The sequence below is a fragment of the Dromaius novaehollandiae genome, chromosome 6 (assembly GCF_036370855.1).
Source record: "Dromaius novaehollandiae isolate bDroNov1 chromosome 6, bDroNov1.hap1, whole genome shotgun sequence".
Classification (NCBI taxonomy): Eukaryota; Metazoa; Chordata; class Aves; order Casuariiformes; family Dromaiidae; genus Dromaius; species Dromaius novaehollandiae.
The window spans coordinates 20,669,290-20,689,765 of record NC_088103.1 but is presented as its reverse complement, the minus strand read 5'-3'; the positions used below and the strand labels follow the sequence as shown (position 1 = coordinate 20,689,765).

Genomic DNA, 20,476 nt, shown 5'->3' with positions numbered 1-20,476 from the left:
CTCTAATCTCAGTAGTCTAATGCGTTCCAAAGAGAGCTTGACCAGAATGAAACAATCATCAGGAAGAAACACTTCTTCGATATATTCTGAAATCTTTAAGAGATAAGGATGAAATAGTCAGCCTGAGAGAATGGCTAAAATGTCCTAGAGCAATAGGCTAAAATGCAAATTAAGGCATATAAGGCATTACCAATAATACAATTTTTCCTACCTCTCCTAATAAAGTTTTCTCAATTCTTCCTTTAACCAGACGGGCAAAATCAGGATCATCATCTTTGTCCAACTGTGCTGTTATAATAGGTGTGCTACAGAGAATAAACACACATAAAAAGCAGTTATGGAACTGCTAGACTAGACTACAGATAGCAATTTGCATTACAGCCAGGCTTATGAAATCTATCACATTATCTAGGGTAGTATTAACTAAGATAGGAAGACATGTGGCTTCCTCACGTACATTTAAGAAAATTATTCTTCAGGTACTTCAGGCTGGTAAAAATAACCCAGCACAGAAGAGATTATAAAAATACATCAACTGATAATTTTGGTGACTTACATTACTCTAGTATTACTTAAATATGGCTTCAAGGATATCCAGGGATAGGCATGTTTCAACTATCACTAGACACAATATATGAGAGATGCCTAACAGAACATTAAGTTTCAGAACAGAATATTAAGTTTCAGTCAGTAATTGGTTTACCTCATTTGATTTTCAAAAAAAAAAAAAACAAAAAACAAACAAACAAACAAAAAAGCTTGTCTGTTTTCTAGCCCTAACTCATCACTTGGTTGGACAGACAATAGATTTTTCTTGTTCGGGTATTTAATGGATTCAAGTGCTGCTTCTAGCATATTACTGGTATTGGACAAATACTATCACATATTGCAAATTTATCAATCAGGTTTCACTTAAGCAAAGAAAAAAATATCAGTATTAGTACCTAATTGCCTTCGAAGCATTAATAATTTCTTTGATTCTTGGCACACCCAGAGTAATGTTCATTGAAGCGACACCAGCAAAATGAAAAGTCTTCAGAGTCATTTGTGTGCCAGGCTCACCAATACTTTGTGCACAAAGAGCTCCTACTGCAGACCCAGGTTCCATCTGTGCCCTGAAAAGGAAATCCTCGTAAAAAATACACGAAGAGACATGAAACTCAATAAGGCATAAATCCTAAACAAGTAAAGACAAAAACTTTTCTGGTGGAGATAAGAGTTTGTTAATTTTTTTTTTTTTTTAAACTAAGCAAACAGCAGAGAATCAACAGGTTAAAAGGTCACTGATACACAGACACTGATCTCATGCAAGGTGAAGGATGCCCTGTCACACAGACATTCAACAGCCCTGGTACAACACCCATAACAGAAAACATAAAATGCTTTTCCCTCTTCCTAAACATCAAGCAGGAGATCCAAAATTTCCCATTCAGGTAACTGCATACTCTAATGTTTTCACAACTCTCAGTTAAAAAATTAAGAAGGAAAGATTTTTATTAAGTCTTCTTTAAGAAATTATTGTGTAGATAACTTTTTTAATGAGACCAAAATCCAGATATTAATGCTTTATTGTTTTCAGCTTATTCAAAAGCCTATACTGATGACCTACTTTCCCTCCAACTTTGCATGTAATGGGACCATTTCTATGTTGGACCCTTTCTAAAACTTACAGGCTTTGAGAACTCACTGTCTTTACAGTACAGAAAATGAAGACCATTGCACTATGCAATCTCAAAATGAGACTCTGAGGGGAAATGTACATCCTCCCCTAAAATTCTGTTCAGATCCTGGAGTTAACATTCTTAAACGTGCAAAGAGTGCAAAATGATCATCTTTTCTAGAGCAAACACAACTTCCAGAACTCACAGGACAATACCACTTCCTAAATCAACCTAACCTGTAGCAGCATCTTGCATTTTCCTTGATGAACTCTTACCAAGTAAAAATGCTATCTAATAGTGTTTAGCTTCTAACAGCTGATGAAATTAATTGAGTGGCTGCAAAACAAAATTATTGGAGATTATTGTTTTCACTATTATTTGGAGATCTCTTGTCAATCATTCATGCTGTATCTACCCCAAAATTGCTGCAATGCCAGAGACCTCTGTTCCTGGTGAAATAACAGCAGTCTACAAAACAAAAGCATGCATCACAGCAATAATATCCTTTCCAAAGGTACCACGTTTCAGCTGTCAGACCAGCATCAGTCACCACACATCAGCATAATACAATATGCTAAAACAACACACAGCTATAAAATAGACAGTCCACGTTTAAGAACACTTAAGAGAAACATAAGCTAGCAATCCTACTACCTGAAAGCGAAATCTGATAATCACTTTAAAGTAGGTACGTAAGGAATTTAATATATACATTAAGTTTGTAGAAAAGGAAACCATACTAGCAAATAATTGATGTAGGTGAGTGTGAGGCCACAAAAGGGCTGTCACCAGCAGCTGTCTGCCAATGAACAAATCCCAGGAGAATCACGACCTTCTCTAAGTAAATGAAACAACTCTCAACGGATAATGTAAAGATGAAACCACTCATACTAATGCTGTCTTGTTACAGACCAGGAAAAACAGACAAAAAAACCACAGAAGTCGGTAACAGACTCAAGAACACATTAGTGCAAAGCATGACATAACTCTTGATAGATTGTGTAGATCAAGATGAACCATCAAGGTTGTTAAGGACTCAAAACTGATCCAGTTCAAGCATTATTCCACATGGACTCTTTGGATGTGGGAACAATGTGCTGCAAGGAGGGGAGGAAAGGAAAGTAACATGTCTATGTGTACAATTACAAATGTCAGTGTTTAAACAATATCCTCATTCATTTTGAATTCTAGCACATTTGGTTTCCACCTGAATCCACTGTCCAAATGCCTTCTGTGGATTCAACCAAATAAGTTGTAGCTACAGAAGAAAACTGCTCACAGATATGACTACTAGTACATCAGAAGAAAAGTGCCTCAGCACAAGTAGATAACTTTTCATGCTCAGGTCTCCTGCAAGAAGGATTTAAGAAATACAAAACTTTTTGTCCTACAATATAAAAGGAAATCAATCCAATTAGTAACAAGAGTCTTCTAATGTAAGTATCTGATTAGGACTTAAGACAGAAAGGTGAAAATCCCAGCTCTGTCAAACCCTTAGAACTCTCACACAGCACTAAACTCTGTGTCTTAACATCCCCACCTGCAGACGGGGAGGCTTTTTTGTTTTCCCTTCTTCTGCCTTTGTCTTGCAATGTTTACATCTTTTGTAAAAGGGCCAATTGCTTTTTATTCTTTATTTCTATTGTAACCACAATGGAACCAATATTCATGTAGAAAAAATAGTAAAATACTCTGCTTTAAGTTACTGCTAGATTGCAAACAAAGTCGCAAATACTAAATTGGTTTTAAAAAGAAAAAAAAAGAAAAGAGAGAGAGGGAGAGAAAGCAACAGGCCAAACACTTACCTCATATATTTGTCCCTACAAGTCTCTAGGAACTTCTCTAGTTGTGTTGGAGTAATCCTATCCAACTGATACAAAACTCGTGGCTGAAAAGAGAGAACAGTTGGAAGTGATAGCTTATGAAGATGATCTACAGTAACTGCATAATTACCCCAAAGAAACTAGTTACCTCAGTTGTGCCATTGTCATTAATGCCATACTTGTCCCTAGTTTTTTTTATCTTTTCAGAAACACCTTTGATGAATTTTTTAATTTCCTGAAATTAAATAAAACAAGGGTTAGCAAAGACATGTTTTTTGTACTGAAATGTTCAACAGTAAGTTACTTGCTTACAGATCCAAAAGAAATGCTTACAACAATAAATTAATAATACGTAATATGAAGAGAGAGACATCAAAACTTAGACACACAGACTAGAATTTAGTAAACCAAATTCAATCCTGTGTAACCACAAATTAGTATCATTACTTCAAAAATATGGTCTACTCTGCCTAAAAGTATCCTTCCTGAGCACACACTGAAAACTCAGAGATTTGACTTTGGTTGATCATTTTTTCCTAATCACCACTGACACACTTCTGACTATCCCACCTCAAAAATCTTATGAAAAAAAAAGAAAAAAATCTCAAAAATACTTATTCTTTGAGCATATCAACCCAAATGCTTTCTCACTCATTCCTCAGTATTCAAAATAAATTAAAGTGAAAGACTGTGTCAATAGAAAAAGTATATAAAGGACACCTGTTAGATAGGTTTCAGAGATTCAAGACATAGTTAATTTGCAAAAAACAAAAAACAGAAAAACAAAAAGATTGCTTAAAATTGATATGTACATGTCACAGCCTCTACCTAGCATAGTACAAATAGCAACCTTTTTATGCTGTGGGGAAGTCTTGTAAATAGCACAGTTACCATGTGCTAATATATAAACCAGCCACTCTCTTATCAGGTTTACCCCAAAATAGTTCTAACAACCTTTACTGAAATGCAAATTAAAATAGTACTTTCAGAAAAACATTCAATATTTTTATGAAACATCATTCAGGCATTATGCTTAGGAAACAGATATGTACTCTAGGGATCATGAAATATGAGGCCTATGATTAATTTTTCTGTAAAACTAGATTCAATGCATGTCATTACCACAACATGGGCTATCAAAAACAAAACGAAACAAAGAAAAATCAAAAGCAAATAATTCCTGTCTACTTCAGCAAAGATTTAAGAACATCTCTGTGGAAGAGTGACTAGTTTGATTTTTAGAGTGCATTTTAACCCTTTGCACTCATGCTGCTTGCCAACCAGAAGGATGACTATAAAGTAACACCTCTTCTTTGCTCAGTACTGGCCTCTACCCAACCACTGCAGTAGCTGGGCACTTAAAATTACTTGCAGAATTGAATAAATACCTCAGTGACTGCCTTTTCAAAACTTCATTCATAAATCATTATCTAAACACTGTTCTATTACCTCCTAAGAGAATCCTCAGATTCTCAAAATGATGACATTCTTACTGCTGTTCAAGCTGTTTTCAGACAGCTTATTATTTTCCATGAAGACTAGAACAAAATCCTAATGAAAGAACTGATTACAGAAGTGTGCTACTGGAATGAATGCTTCAAGTTGTTTCCCACTCGGATGACAATAGATTGCATTTATACATTTCTGCCCCTTTTGCCCTGCAGCAACTCGCAGTAATTTACAGATCAACTATTTTGTCATTGGGAAGATTTTTTCACCCTTAGGTATTTGAATATAATAAATAATTTTATTTATTTTCTAAGGCAAGGGTTGAGTAATAGTGTCAAATGAAGGATTAGTCTTTCTACTACTTGTGGAGAAAACAAAAAAGGAATATTGCACGGCTTGCAGAAGATCATTCAGAACATCCAGTTGAGAGGAAAAAAAACCACTAGAAATACTTAAAAGCAATTTCATCTGGAAAGATGCCTCCTGCAGGAGACAGGGACAGAACTGAGATGTGGCAACTTCACCACTCTCCCCCGGACACTGAACATTAAGTTAGTTTATATTTTCACCTACCCTCATAAAATCGGGGACAGGAATAACAATAATATTAATAACAACAAACCACAAATCAAAAGAAGTTGTCATATTGGCTACAGAATTAGTAATATGAAAAAAGTCCACAGTAGGACAGACTTGGAAAAAAACACCGTAAGAGTGGAGATGACATTACAGTCAACTATTTATTGTAGACTTTTTCTCTGTGACAGTCTACAAGCTTATCCAAACTATGGATTGATTTATATTACAAACTGTAGCTTGCTCTCTGCTGAGCCTGTCTCTATGGAGTTATCATCTGGAGTGCAACACTGTCCTCCATGAGCACAGCTGTACAGCTTCCAGAGCTAGCGCAGGAAAACAGCTTCTTTCACGTAGTCCAGACCCATTAAGCCCTTCCATCTGAACCTGTTTAACAAAAAGGCATTGAACTGACTTGGTAGGCTCAGGCTCAACATGGACCTTGTCAGCTCCTACACGGCCAACATTAAGTCAAAAGAACAGTCTATTTTGGTCCAGGGTAGAAAGCCTGGTCACTCAGGTGTTTGCATTGTGTTTCCCAGCACTTAAGTTTGTGGGAGAATTTATGCATCTGAAGCACTAAGAATCCAGCTCACAGTTAAGAAGCTGACTGAAACCCAGACCGGTACAGATGGTCCCAAATGATTAAGGAAGAATCAGTTCAAGTCCAGTCAGACTTCGACACTACATATGCCAGCACAGACTGGCTCCATGCAGAGCCTTTTACATGTTTGCACCGCACTCCCCGGAACCCATATTCTATCTCCAAAAAACCAGAAACGTGGGGTTTTTTTCTTTTTCTTTTTTTTTCATTCTAAAGGTTTCCAAAGATCTTCCTAATTGCAGAGAAAAAGAAAAAAAAAATCCCTTCAGCTGCATTTTAACACATTCAAACATGCTTGTGCTAAAACATTCAGCCCTGCTAAAAGCTCTGTCAGGCAATAATCTGCTTATTTCACCAGTTGACTTCCCTCCAGTGAGGGCAGAGGACAGGCAGAAGGAGTATTAGTCTGCTTGAAACAGGCTATTTAGAAATCTGTTTAGACACACTCTGCACTAGAGTGGATAAGCCCATTACAGTAACCCCTTGGTAAAGTAACAACAATAAGCAAGATCTCTGTTCTGGAAGGGAAAAATGGAAGAAGAGATAAGAAAACATTAGGAAAACATGCTAATATCCCTACAGGTTGAAAGGGCAAGTTTTAGAAAGGAAGAAAAGTCATGTTTCAAAACAAAGCTTCCAGGAACCAAATGCTGAAACTTAATTCTGCATACCATATGCATGGTTTTCACCATTAAAAACGGACTCGGGCAAATTGCTGTGGTGAACACCTAGGTTAGAATTTAACAAGCAGGTATTTATATATTCTAATCAGTTACTTTAGCACTATACAAACATCTTTAGCTAAAAAGCACTAACATTAATGCTCACACAGTGCACACACATGCTACAATTACCTCATTATATTTTTCATAACCTGTCTCAGTTAATGTCTTCAAGGATGAAAAGAAAAAAGAAAAGGAAAAAAGAAAATGAAACAATAGCTGAAACTTAAAAATCAGAAATACAACTGACTACTGTTAAGATGATGTAGCTGTATCTATGTTTTTGAAGTAAACAGTAGTTATTTAGAGTTTATTGATACAATTTAAAAAGATGTACACCTCAAAAAGAATAGTTTTACCTCTATGCTTTGGTATTATTGTATTGCATCTTTTCTCCAGCAACAAAGTTAAGATTTACAACATATTTCTAGCATGGAAAAAACCTGATTTTTCAACTCTGCTCTAGCAACTGAATTGCTAATCGATTTCCTACAGAGCTGCTTACTGGTTTTGTCACCTTCTGCTCTGAAGCACTGATCTATTAAACAAACCAACTCTTTAGAAGCAGGTTACTGAATTCATGGTCTTGTCATCACTGCCTGAAATCAAAAGGGACATCAAGGTCCACTGGCAGGTTAATTCTACAGTTTTTAACCTGTAAGTGTGGCTGGCTGCTAACCTAAATACTCAACTTACTTAATGCTCCTCTAAACAAATGGACTTTCACAATTCAAACTGCAAGACGGCAAAACACAGTCATGTAAACATTCACTCATCCTTAAAAGACGTAAGTACTCCCCAGAAGATAAACCCTACCCCATAATTACTCAAGTGCTTTTCTGGGTTAGTATCAAAGGAAAGCAAACTAAATAAATGCAAGTGTATATATGGCATTTTTATTAAAGGAAGAAAAGCAAATGACTAAAACCAGTTACTTAGAAGACAGATAATATAAAAAACATATACATAACAAGGGAGTACGCGGCTGTGGCCTAGTCGTTTCTCACATACAGTCAATGACGATTACTTTTCTTCAGACATCCCAGAGGATGTACATAACTGTTGTACCATTTTGCAATGGACAGAAATTCCAGTAAGATATCTCAGATCTGACCAGAGCTCAAAAATCACTAAATTTTTCTCCTACTTCAAAAGTTACTGTTGTGAACACAAACAACTACCACAAGAAGAATAATTCATATTATCATATTGAATTTCTGGTCCTACCTACACACAGAAAGTATCCAGAAATATCTTCTTGAACAAACTACTACTGCTGCTACTAATGTAGCAAATTCAGCCATTGCTCCTCCAGATTGATAAAACTGATGTTTAAAAGAGCACTTTCAGTTTATTTAATTTCCCTAATTTATAAGGGAAGGTTAATCACAAAGTGAAAAGGAAATGAGAAAATGACATTACCTGCAGAAAACTGTCTCGGCAGCAAAGAAATTCATTCTTCTTCATGATGGACTCCGATGTTAATACCAATTCATTTTTACTAAGGGCTGGTTCATTTTGGCATGGATATACAGCCTTACAGGGAAAAAAATTACTCCACGTAAAACATACACACAAAAACTACACTGTAAGGATACAGAATATAGGTACATATAACTGATTAACAATATATTTTTTAACTGAATAATGCCAGACTATTGTGAAGAGAAGACTCACATATATTTCTCCATACTTAAGTAAAGCTGAAGGTTGTACAGACACACACACACACATACACACACAAAATTCTAATTCTACCAATTTATTACACTCACAGAGAAATCCAAATGGTCATTTCAGTAAAAAGTTTTTATCTTAGTCAAGGAAAAAAAAATTAAAACCAGAAATAAATAACACTTATTGAAACATAACAATATGTTCAGAGTTAGTCAACAATATTTTATGCACCTGAGCTAAGAAGCAGTCCAACACAAAGAGCATGCACGCCTTTGGATTTAATTAGGAATTAATTTGTGTAATGTGAGTCAAATCTAGTACCCAAATAAACCAGTAGTAATCTAACTCCCGAGTTTGGTATTGGGCCCTAAAACCACATCTAGGCACTGAAGAAAACTGTATTTTTTACACCTCATAAGATGTTCAGTTCCGGTTGCCCTGTTCTGAAGTAGAAAAATCCTACAGCTGTTAGCACACACGAGCAGAGAAACTCTGATCTGGCCCCCTCAAAAAAGGCAATTTAAAAATAAATTATTTAATTAAAACAATTCTCCACAAAATTTGTTACTTCCTCCTAAATGCCCAATAGTCTTTTCACACTTCTAACAAAGATTTCAGTAATGCTTACTCTGATGTTGTCTAGAACTCGCTTGAACTCCAGCGGTTCATCCTTTCCCTCCATCGCTGCAGGATCCAAGCCATCTCCCCCATAAATAAACTGAATAATGTCACCAGTAGAACTTCTGACAGTTAAATCATATTGAGAACAAAGATCTTCAAGTGACTTTACCAGCCGCCTCTGGCGGGGGGGGAGAGGAAGAAAAAATAGGAAGGGTGTAGGAAAGGTAAATAGCTTCTTTTTAAAAACAGCTTTTGACTGGGATTACAAAATCTACAGTAACTGGATTTAGGAAATAAATTTGATGTCATCATTACCAGATACAAAACCTATTTAATTCATACATTATTTATAGGACTTTATTGTACACTCCCCTGAACAAAAAAGCCAGCAATAATAAAATCTTAAAACAACTCCACATTTAAAAATTCCATAATATAGGATAGGATACTTAATGGTAAGCTATAAGAACCTACCACAGTCCAAAGGCTGAAAGGAAAAAAAAGAATAAAAAAACCCACTCACACATACAAAAGTATATTTTCAAAGTTCTTCTAATCATTTGTTTCTCAAGAGATACTACTTTTCTGTACAGAAGCAAAACCAATCAATGATTATTTTCATTAACAACAACAAAAAAAGACATTGGAGCTCACCTGCCAAAGCTTGTAGGTGCCATTTTTGCATCAGTGTTAGGTAGCTACTGTCCCTTACACTGATTCATTGCATCAGGAAACTCCCTACTACCATCTCCCCTTCTCCACCTCCCAAAAAAGAGAACACGCTATTAAGCATTAGTAGTTAAAACCCTTTTTACTTGAAAGATGGACTCTGTTTTTCCATCAATGTAAAGTACTGCACTAACGAATATAAATTGGTATTTTTTTTTCATGGCAGAGAAAAAAGGTAAGATAAAATAAATGTTAAGAGATTTACTAATCCAAATTCCAAGCGCTACAATTTATCTATGTGGGTAGCTAGTCACCCCAACAGAAATGATTTCCCTCTTTGTAAAGCTACTTGCATGTACCTGAATTGTGTTTGCAACCCCACATTTTCTGGGCTTTTCTACTGCCTGCTAGCCTGGAAAGAGGACTGTACTTAAAAGTAAAAGCCATACTACTTGGCTATTACTTAAAATATTACTTAAATGTTTTCACTGAATTCCTGAGACTGAGTATGGGAGCAAGCAGCTTTGGTGAAGGGATGCTTGTTTTTACAGGAGATACAGCCAAAGAACTAACACATTACAGAACATCTTTAACTCTAAATCCAAGTCTATATGGCTAGGGGCCTGCTACCTAAAGAGGACAGATACTGAAAGGGAGCTTTAGACAGATATCTGCCATCCAGATAATCTTTTTTTTTAAATAACTCAAAGGAAGGGTTTACAGATGCTTTTTTTTTTGTTTCTCATTAAAAATAGGAAAAAAAAAAAAAGTAGTCAAAACAGCATACCTGAAAAAAACACTGACAATCCAAATCAATGTTATGATGTATGGACCAAACTTCCATCATTCACATGGATTTTGATAATACACACTACCTAGCACGTAATGCTCAGTGAGTCCCTAAAACAAGGTCTTTTATCACCCATATTCAAGAGGAAATAGCTTAGTACAAGCATACTACTGTGCCATTGCCTGAAGTCTGTCTCACAAATCTTCCTTGTCTACAGGACAATAGAGAAAATTCAGGTATTTCACAACATACTCTCCATTACATTAACAACAACAACAACAACCACCCACGTGCACTTCATCTTCCTTATCTTAAAAAAGACATACCAAAACAAATACCCTCCTTTTGCAAAACTGGTACTACCCCCCTTCCACTGACAGTTACCTGCATATATCCAGTTTCAGCAGTTTTTACAGCTGTATCAACCAGACCTTCTCGACCAGCCATTGTATGGAAGAAAAATTCAGTAGGAGTCAACCCAGAATAGAAGCTATTAGCAACAAAGCCTTTTGCTGCTGGAAGCTACATAGAAGAGTGGGAAAAAAAGATTAAAATACAGTGTACATTCTGTATGCATGCAACAAAAGTATATATTGTAAGTGGCCTAAATTCTTTCAGAAACTCAGCTGATACATGCACAATTAAATACAGAGCAATTGTCTCAGCTTGTATTTAGCTTTGAAGTTCAATGTTATTTTAGTTCTGAATAAAGGCTTCAGAAGTTGACCTGTAAAAATTCAAGCTAATCAAACTTCCTATGACAATTCACAACATGGTTCTTAACTCCTGATTCACATTCAAAACACTTTACATTCACTAGATGTGCTGCTTTTCCTTCACCATACCATGACACCACACCCTATCACCTGTCCCTCTTAAAATGGTTTTAACAACCTATTTTACTTTCTTTACAAAATACTGCAAGCATACCAATTTACCTTAGAATGCTTCTCAAAGTGAGGCAAGGATCTGTTCTCAAATCCATCAGGAACTCGTGACCCACTGATAGCCTGCTGACCTACACAAGCAATCATCTGGGATATGTTAATGAATGAACCTGAAAAGAAAGTGGAAAAAAACCACTCACAAATGAGGAGTATCAGTGCTCCTCTAACGACTGAGCTGTCTTCACTTCTATGAAGATCTAGTATTTAGCTTTGAAGTTCTTCCCAAATGTCTTCAGAATTGCATCAGGTAACCAAACTTTTCTGTTACTTGCCCTATTATTTAAGCATTTACACAGAGACTGACAAAAAGCAAGTTAGTCTACCATATAGCGAACAACCCTTTTTATTTTTCCTTTGGGTCACAGACATTCACGCCACCAGTATTTGATCATAGGCTGTGCATTATCTTGTTTTGTATTATGTATTGTGATTTATACAACCCATGATCCTGACCTATATATTTTGCTTCACAATTTCATCAAACATATTTTAGGAAGGGTTCAGATTCTACCAAGATTCCTACAGTAAGCTAAGTCCTGGAGAATCAAGTCACATTAAGTGTTCCCCCTCTCTCAAATTATCCCCCTAATTTATTCTTCTTACATCTCAGTACTTCTTCAGGAATACAGCACAAAAGCCTCATCCTGAGGCTTTTCACAATTTATTAGAGACAGATAAGGAAAGGCAGAGCAGTTAAATGATTTCTTCAAATTCATTAAGAAAACAAAAGAAAGCTTGGACAAGAATTTGCGTAGAAAACAAATACCTACTACACATGGTCCTTTAGAAGCAAAGCAGTGAAAATGACTGAAACGAATCTCCAATTCTTAAGGTATCATTTCTGGTTGATTTTCTGTGTGATGCAGGTTTCTGGGGCAGGAGGTACAGCTAATATCTTTTTACTGATTAATTAAATCAAGTCTTAAAAACCATCTAAAGTACCAGAATGATGCTTTTCATCTTGTACTAGAAGTCTAAACATTCCAAAAATACATCAACTTGATTTCAATTGACCATAGCCACTTTGTATTTATTGAGAAGAGTCACTCCAAACATACGTGACATAAATTTAATACATGCACATCTAATATATACACCTGTATAAAACAGGCTATAAAGGAAGCCCAAGCAACTCTGAGAACAGTGATGGAGTCAGCAATTTACTTCCAATGCTTAGCAAGTCCTACCTTTAGAACCACAGAGAGCCATGATAAGGGGACTGTTGCTCTTGTCCAATTCCCTGAGACAGGCACTGCCAGCATGATCTCTGATGACAGAGAGTTCTTTAAGGATTAAGGCCTAGAATCCAAGAATTCAGAGATACAGCATTAGTTAAAAATACCATACACAAACAGTACCCTATCGCTTGCTACCAATACCTTCAATAGTCAGTAAGGAGTTAAAAATAGAATAAAAAGAAAGAAACCTAGATGTTTGCTTCGAGTAAAACAAGATGTAACTTTTAACTCACATGACAGCCTCTTTTGGCAGCATCGCTAGCTTAAGCTAGTTAAACCAACCATCGAACTAAGTTGTAAGTCTCACTGTGCTATATAAAAAGACCATCACAAAAAGTAATTTTGGACAGAGTATGCAATGCTAATATCTCCAATTGTTAAGAGCTTAACAACTGTATCAAAAGACATTCTAGGACATACACTGAGAAGAGGAAGAGGAGAGAAAGACTGCAAGACTTTTCTTTCAGCCACAGAGTACGAGTTTGAACTGACTGGACAACTGTGGCAATGGTTAATCACAGGGTGGAAATTATTTTACTTAAAAAGTAACACATCACATCTCCTAGACATTGAGTATCCAAGAGGAAAAATGCATAAAACAATTAAAGACAGTGAAAAGAGCAATCTTCAGTTTGCTCCATTAAGTCCCTGTCTCTAAGCTTTTGGACAACAGTCATTGCTCTTTGTCAAAACTCCTACAGAAAAAAGAAAAAAAATGAGCAGAACTGAAGTCCACTAAAGTTCTGCCCTAATAAGACACAAGAAAACATTTACATAAAGACAGAATTGTAACTAAATTAGTATTTTGTTTCTTGGATTAGATTCATTGGCGTTACTATTGATAATTAACTTGCTTAGTAAATACTGGTAAATGTAACATTAACTCCATTCTGATTAGCTGTGTAATCTTCCTGTCTTATGTACTATCCCAATACTTCCAGGAGGGTGGGAGGATCACAGCCATTCAGCATCTAACTACCATTTTTAATGTTCTCGAAGAGCATAAAATCAAGAAGAGCTATAAGAGCAGTCCCAAGTGGTTTTAATCCATTCATACATGCATCTAAACGTTAAGCCTAGACAGACTCAAACAATTAAACTGAGCGCATAAGGATCCTATTCACTCAAATTTTTAAGCTTCAGCAGACAGCTTTCAGCTGCACAACTTAACAGGAATTCATTGATAAAGTCTCTACCATAAACATATATTGATTTAATTTAAAACTTTTACCTCTAGTGTCTCTTCTGCAGTACAGCCAGGCTGCTGTTGCAGCTTGCCAGTATTCAGAGCTTCAATATACTCATCACATTTCTTATAGCCAGCATTCAGGAGTTCATACTTAGCTTTTAGTAGGCCCTGCCCAGGGGTAACATCACCAATTCCAATCGAAAAGCCACGGTTAGCTATAGTAAAATAACAAGATGATGATTCTGCTAGCTCAGTTTCATACAGAGAAAATACAAATAAAAACAGGAAATGTTATCATCAGGACCTTTATTATTTCCTCCTGTTATGACACAATCATACACTTCAAGTGCACACACATCAGTTGTTTCAGTGTTTCTACCAGCTTTGCAGTTAACTTATTTTTTTAAACAGATGACACCATATTTTAAGCAAAATCTTGCTTGATTATTCTGTATTTCAGCCTTAAGACAGTGTTTTATAAAGAAACATACTTCCCCCATTACTTACAAAGATAGACAGGAGCAAGCCTGGCTAATCGTGACATGGCATCTGCAGCTTCTACCTGACCCCAGTCTCTCAGCAAGATGTAGAAGATATTGTTCTTGGATCCTGATCCTAAGGTTCCTTTGTCCATACTGCCACTCATTAACTCACTATTTTGAATTGTGACATCTAGAAACAAAAAAGAACTGATCATTTTTTAAAACAGTACTTAAACTCTAGCAATAAGTTATGAAGCATGTTTTTAAATAAAAGCTTTGTTCATGAAAATAACAAAACCCAAAGGCATACATTTACCAAATCTGTGGAAGAGCAGGAATGAGTATTTAGGGAACACAGTCTACAGACTGATCTTACCAACTGACACTAACATTTTTCTGTTGCCCTCCCCCCTTACAATGGCAACTTTATCCGATTTAAGACTTCTGAGAAACATTGAGAATAATCCCTTATGTTAAAAATCTAAAAATCAAGCAAAAACCATCCAAAAAAACAAACTTCACTTCATTTCACTGACCAAAACAAGGATATAAATCCATCAGGCTTATTCTTCCAGAAATAAAGTCCTGGATCATGCTTAGTAAACTAAAGATACTGGATTTTTTTTTAAAGTAGAGCAACAAAATTTCAGATGGGAGGCTGCAATTTTCTTATTCAAAGATTCTGATATTCAGTGCTAGTATGCATCACCTTAGGAGGCACAGCTTTAATTTAAAAGGCATACTGGACTCAGACGTGTCTTTAATTAGAAGAAGCATACCATAAGGACTTCCACCTCAGCTGTAGGCCTGTAGCCTATATATGCTGCATCCCTCAGATAACTTCCTTTTGCTACATCAGGAACCTCTATTTCAGGCACTGAATCTTCCTTACAAGTTTTAGGCTTTAAGCAATTAAAAAAGTATCTTCTATACATGAACTTTAGATAGATTTTCTATGAAAGCAGTACATGTTCATTCTCAACTTCATTATGCATCTCTCAAAGAAGAATGGGCATATATATATATATATGTAAAATATATATACACATATGGATCCAATTTAAATCATTTTCTGCAGAATGCTCTAGATGTTTGCACACTGTATGCTCAGTATATTCAACATGAACTTAGGGAATCATCTTGTTGAACTCAAGCAGTAGTCACTGCCATTTATCGCTTATTATATACAATGAAAATATAATACTAGGATTTAATGAAACTTCAGAGAATTTGCACAGTTTTCTGAATGGAATTAGCGTTGCTTTAGAAATGAAGTTATTTCAGAGAACTGAGCAGAGCCATCAGTGAAATCCAAAGGTTTTCTCCATCACTGGCTACCGTTAACCTCATGAAATGGAAATTCTGCCCATGTATCTTCACATACAAAGCCTATGAAAGAGGGAATACGGCTTTATGTTTGGACAAGAGCATCAGGCTTGCTTTGCTGCCTTTCACCCCTGCATGCCATCCAGGGTGAAAAACTGTGCCATCACATTTACAACCAATTTCACAGCCACCAAGTGGTTCTGCCTTCTAAGCAAATCTCTCAGAATGTGGTACAGAGTAGATGCGAGTCCCCGTCAGCAGATCTTTCCTCACATCAATGCTACATGCCTGAACAGCCATATAATGCCTGTACTGCAATGAATGGTTCCTCCATAGGTTCCTTAACTCACACTTCTGAGCAGCAAAGAGCCAAACCAATACTGCCTGCTCAAGTTTTTTTTCCAGCTGCTACCACACAAATTAAATTATTAACCAGCAAAGCCTGCTAATCCCCTACAGCCCTTTCAACCTTTGCTTCTTTGCTACCACTCTGACTTCCCTAACTGAAAGGATATAGTTGGTTTGACCTCTTACAGATTTCCATCTCCCCTTCATATTTTTACTCTTTTCACTGTTTGACTCCTAATCCCGGCATCACTACCTCCACTTGAGATGTTAAATTTTCCCATTTGCCCTCTGCACAGCCACTTTAAGCTTCTTTGCTTTCCTTATCTTTTTCTTTCTTGCCTTCAAATACTACATTAGCATCACTACAAGCCTAGCATCATATAAAAGAAATTTTATCAGAAGAAACCATTCATGTCTTTTCTCTGATGTTCAGTATGACTCCAACCTTTTGAAAAAAAGCACAATTTTAGTTTTCATTTCAAGAATACTTATGTAAAACACTGCTTCAACTCCACCAGAGAGCTCAGTAGCAACAAATTCAAAGCAACCTCTACAATTTCTTTGAAGAGTTCTAAAACAAAGCTTCAGAAGTGTCACTCACAAGAATCATTGAAACACAGGTCTTCTCCTTTGCCACAATATTGTTTGCCCTTGGTTCGCAAATTAGCTTTTACAGGACAGTCATCGCTAGGCTTGAGAATAAGGCTGAAAACCTGTTTTCCTGTCCAGAGTGTCACAGGCTTAAGAGAACAAAAGGACAAAAATTAGGGTTGGAAGTTTTATGATACAACTACAGTAAAATAGCAGGCAGATTTTAATTGTAAAATTTTGTTTTCTATCCTGAACCTTTATATACTGAACTATATTTATAAAAGTGCATAATAGCTTTCCTTTGAATAGGAGAGCTATTATGCATTTCTATAAACATAAAAGCACTGACTTCTGAATGGTAATCCTTTACATAAGAGTGTGTGCACACATTTACAGAAACACGCTCTATTACTCTGTCATACTTCTCTTTCTGATTAAAGGAAGAAAATGATGATGCTACTGTCATTTAATTTCCCAAACAGGATGCCATGTTTATATTTCCTTTATTTTATAGTGCCTTCTGATTAAATTTTTATGAGATTAAATATTCATATAATTACATATTTCACTCAACTGTAGTTAGACATAAGTAACTGTCACATGTAGAGACAAAATTATTTATTTGATTTGACAGAAGCAGTCAAAGAATCACTGCACTTGGCTAAAAACTACGGTTTACATATATTTATAAAACTGACCTTAGATATTGCCCATAAATGCTTTGACCTTGCTTGAAGTTAGTATTATTCTTTGATGTTTCATGTTTACTTTCCTAACAGTTAGGGAAATTTCCAGGAAAATATTACACTTACAGCAATTTTGAGATCAAGTAAAAGGTATAAACAAGTACATGCTGGTTTTTCATGAGTATTCGGCAAGTTGCAAAATGTACCAGTTCTCTCCCCAAACAATAATGCTTGCCTCAAATGGAAAATTGATCAAATAAAGCCACACTTAAAGGCATATGAATGAAGGCTTAATCTCATCTAACAAACGATACTATAGCACTCTTCAAAGTTTGTGACCAATACAAATACTTTGCCCTTCACAATAAATTTTCATGCATATGATGTAACAAAAATCACACAGCACTCATCCTCTTTAACCTTTAACACATTTCCAGGTTCACAGTTAAAATATTATTTCACAGGTGTGACACCCCTTAACACTGGAATATCAAAACTTAGAAGCGCCCAGCATTCTAACACATTGCTGCAGGGCAGCTATGGAATAATGTGGTTTCTCCACTTAGCCCCATACTAGTCTGCACAGCTAGTAATAATGAGGTTTCTAAGAACGATGCATCTTCTACTGATCATCAATAGCCAGGTAGTCTGTCTGACGGTAGCAGGACAGTAGAAAAAACTCTGCTTTAACCCTGGGGGAATATGCACTAGCTGGTGATAGCTGATGGCTTACAGCATCTGGACTGCACCATGCAAGGTCAACTTTGTTCAGCCTCAGGCACTGAACTCCTTCTGCGTAGCTTTGACCCTGGATTCTCACACTTCATGCCTTACAGTATCTGATACAGTGCAAATGTCAGAGAAAACAAGAACTGTTACTGAAATTCTTTGTTGGAAACACCACCATGGGTCAAAAAACACAGAACAGACAAAGTCTTGGTAACATTAGAAAAAGAAAAATACTTTGACACACCTTCAGGATTGCTGGGGGTGGAAGGCGAACTTTAACCTTTTCATCCTTGCCAACTAGGATAGAAGCAATAATTTGACAGGCTTTGGCTCGATCAAAAAAGGTGTCTTTTAGTGTAAGAAGATAGGCACCTAGATTGTAAAAAGATAATTAATCTGACAGATTAAAATGAGGTTAAATTTAAAAGCTATTGCATATTTGGTATTCATGATTTCATTCTGATACTAGTTATCCACTTAGTGTGCAAAGTCACAAAAGATTATAGACAGCTTCAGTTGTAAATCCTTTCTAGATTTTTTTTTTAATTCCCCTGGGGATTATGAAACAACAACAAAACAAACAACCATTAAATCACACAGCCCTAAAGTAAGCTTATGTACACACCTGTAAGGAAATCTTGAATAGCAGCAATTAGTGGTTCTCCATTTCTTGGTGTTACCAAGTTTGCTTTAGTCTACGTGACATAAGAAACAAAAAGATTACACATTTGAAAAGATTGATATTGCATTTGTTACTCAACAGTGCCCTAAAGGTACAAAGTAAGTACTGGAAAAATCCTCAGATTGTTGCTACTGACTCCACTCCCACACCACAAATCAACAGCAGCAACCATCAGATGCCTCTTTAACTAGCATCCTTCCTCTCTCTGTTCCATCACACGAGCCTACTGTCTCCTGTCTTCTCTGGTAAATCTTGCTCCAGTAGGACCACACTATTACTGCCTCATTTCCAAATGGTCTGACAGCCCGAAGTTGCTAGGATGTCAGACTAGAAGACAAAATATGAACCTGGTAACGGAGCCATCCTTCTTTGGCAGTGCTCGCTATTGCTAATGATAGCCAGGCAGAAACATACTAAAGACATGCACTTACTGAAAAACACCGTATTTGCCAGGGATGCTAAACACGTGTCTAATGGACTACCGATGTATTTAAAGAGCCTTAATTTAGTCTAAATTCCCTTTTGCATACTTTTGAGGCAGCTTCACACTTTAGCATTATCCTTATCAGGGTAGCTAAATGATGATTTCAAATTTTACATGAGACAAAAAGTACAGGGCATAGCTCACCAGCTCTAGCTAGTGGCATAGCTGCCACTAGCAAAATCCCAACAGCGACATGATATACATACCCCCATTAGAACAAGTGCTTCTGCTTTTGCTTCTTCTGTCTGAGGAAGGTGAAGGTTCATCTCATCTCCATCAAAATCTGCATTGTACGGTGTACAGACACACTCATTAAACCTGAATGTCCTATGAGGTTTTACTCTAGCCTGCAAAAGAAGAAAAAGTAATGCAGCACACAGTCAGGCACGTTAAAAGATGAAAAGCCATACCTGAGCATCTCCTTGTAGACTTTAGCCTGTCTGTCTCTTTACTACAGATGTAAGTCAAAATTTCTGATTAAATGATTTAACTGAATGAAGAACTAACAGAAACAGGTTACATTACACAAACGTAATTACTAATCTCCGTTATGAAGAGCTTATACAAAGCACAGAACACAGCATGCTTTGTGGGGATCACATCTACTCTGCAAAATTAAATGCTTATGCAAGAACAGATACAAGATCAATTACGGCTATTAACAGAATTGTCCAGCTAGCATACTGCCGAGTTACACTTCAGTCCCCATGCAAAACCACAAATGCACTGTATTTATGATCCTCCCCATGCAATGTTTCAGAAGAAGCCGTTTATTTTTGTATGTGTAAGAAATAAACATCAGAAAAGGTAAAGCACCTAAGATTCAGGTGATGCACTAACTCTATGCTAGACTGTGCGTGCACTTACAATGTGAGCCATGATGCTCAGCTTGTGTAGAGAAGGTTGTCGGTTGAAGAGTACTATATCACCATCTATAAGATGCCTCTCCACGATATCACCAAACTTCAGCTCCTGGGCCATCTTTTCTCGGTTCCCGTATTTCAAAAATCTTATAGTAACACATGGCAATAGAGACAGAAGAAATGAAGTCAGAAAGACATACAGACAACTGAAAAGAAACTGTGTTTATAATGTAAGTTCTTTCATTAATGGATACTCCAAATGTTGGACTACTGGTATTGCAATGACTAGAAGAAAAGCAGTGTGAAAAGCATTACATCA

The 20,476-nt window shown here is 36.4% G+C and overlaps 1 protein-coding gene across 2 annotated transcripts in view; it reads right to left on the bottom strand.

Annotated features, from left to right (window-relative positions):
* Positions 1-20,476, bottom strand: part of POLR3A (RNA polymerase III subunit A) — a 36,761-nt gene that overhangs the window by 9,017 nt on the left and 7,268 nt on the right. Inside the window, exons 10-26 of one of the 2 annotated variants that reach the window (XM_026116756.2) lie at positions 20,162-20,303; positions 19,501-19,641; positions 18,754-18,823; positions 18,373-18,500; positions 16,724-16,862; positions 14,474-14,638; positions 14,009-14,181; positions 12,727-12,838; positions 11,531-11,649; positions 10,977-11,114; positions 9,141-9,311; positions 8,258-8,371; positions 3,633-3,719; positions 3,467-3,549; positions 945-1,115; positions 212-305; positions 1-93 (exon numbers count right to left, since the gene is read on the bottom strand). In XM_026116756.2, coding sequence (XP_025972541.2) covers positions 1-93; positions 212-305; positions 945-1,115; positions 3,467-3,549; positions 3,633-3,719; positions 8,258-8,371; positions 9,141-9,311; positions 10,977-11,114; positions 11,531-11,649; positions 12,727-12,838; positions 14,009-14,181; positions 14,474-14,638; positions 16,724-16,862; positions 18,373-18,500; positions 18,754-18,823; positions 19,501-19,641; positions 20,162-20,303 — 2,140 coding nt within the window. The remainder of the gene's footprint in view (positions 94-211; positions 306-944; positions 1,116-3,466; positions 3,550-3,632; positions 3,720-8,257; positions 8,372-9,140; positions 9,312-10,976; positions 11,115-11,530; positions 11,650-12,726; positions 12,839-14,008; positions 14,182-14,473; positions 14,639-16,723; positions 16,863-18,372; positions 18,501-18,753; positions 18,824-19,500; positions 19,642-20,161; positions 20,304-20,476) is intronic. The other variant, XM_064513822.1, reaches the window with a different exon arrangement.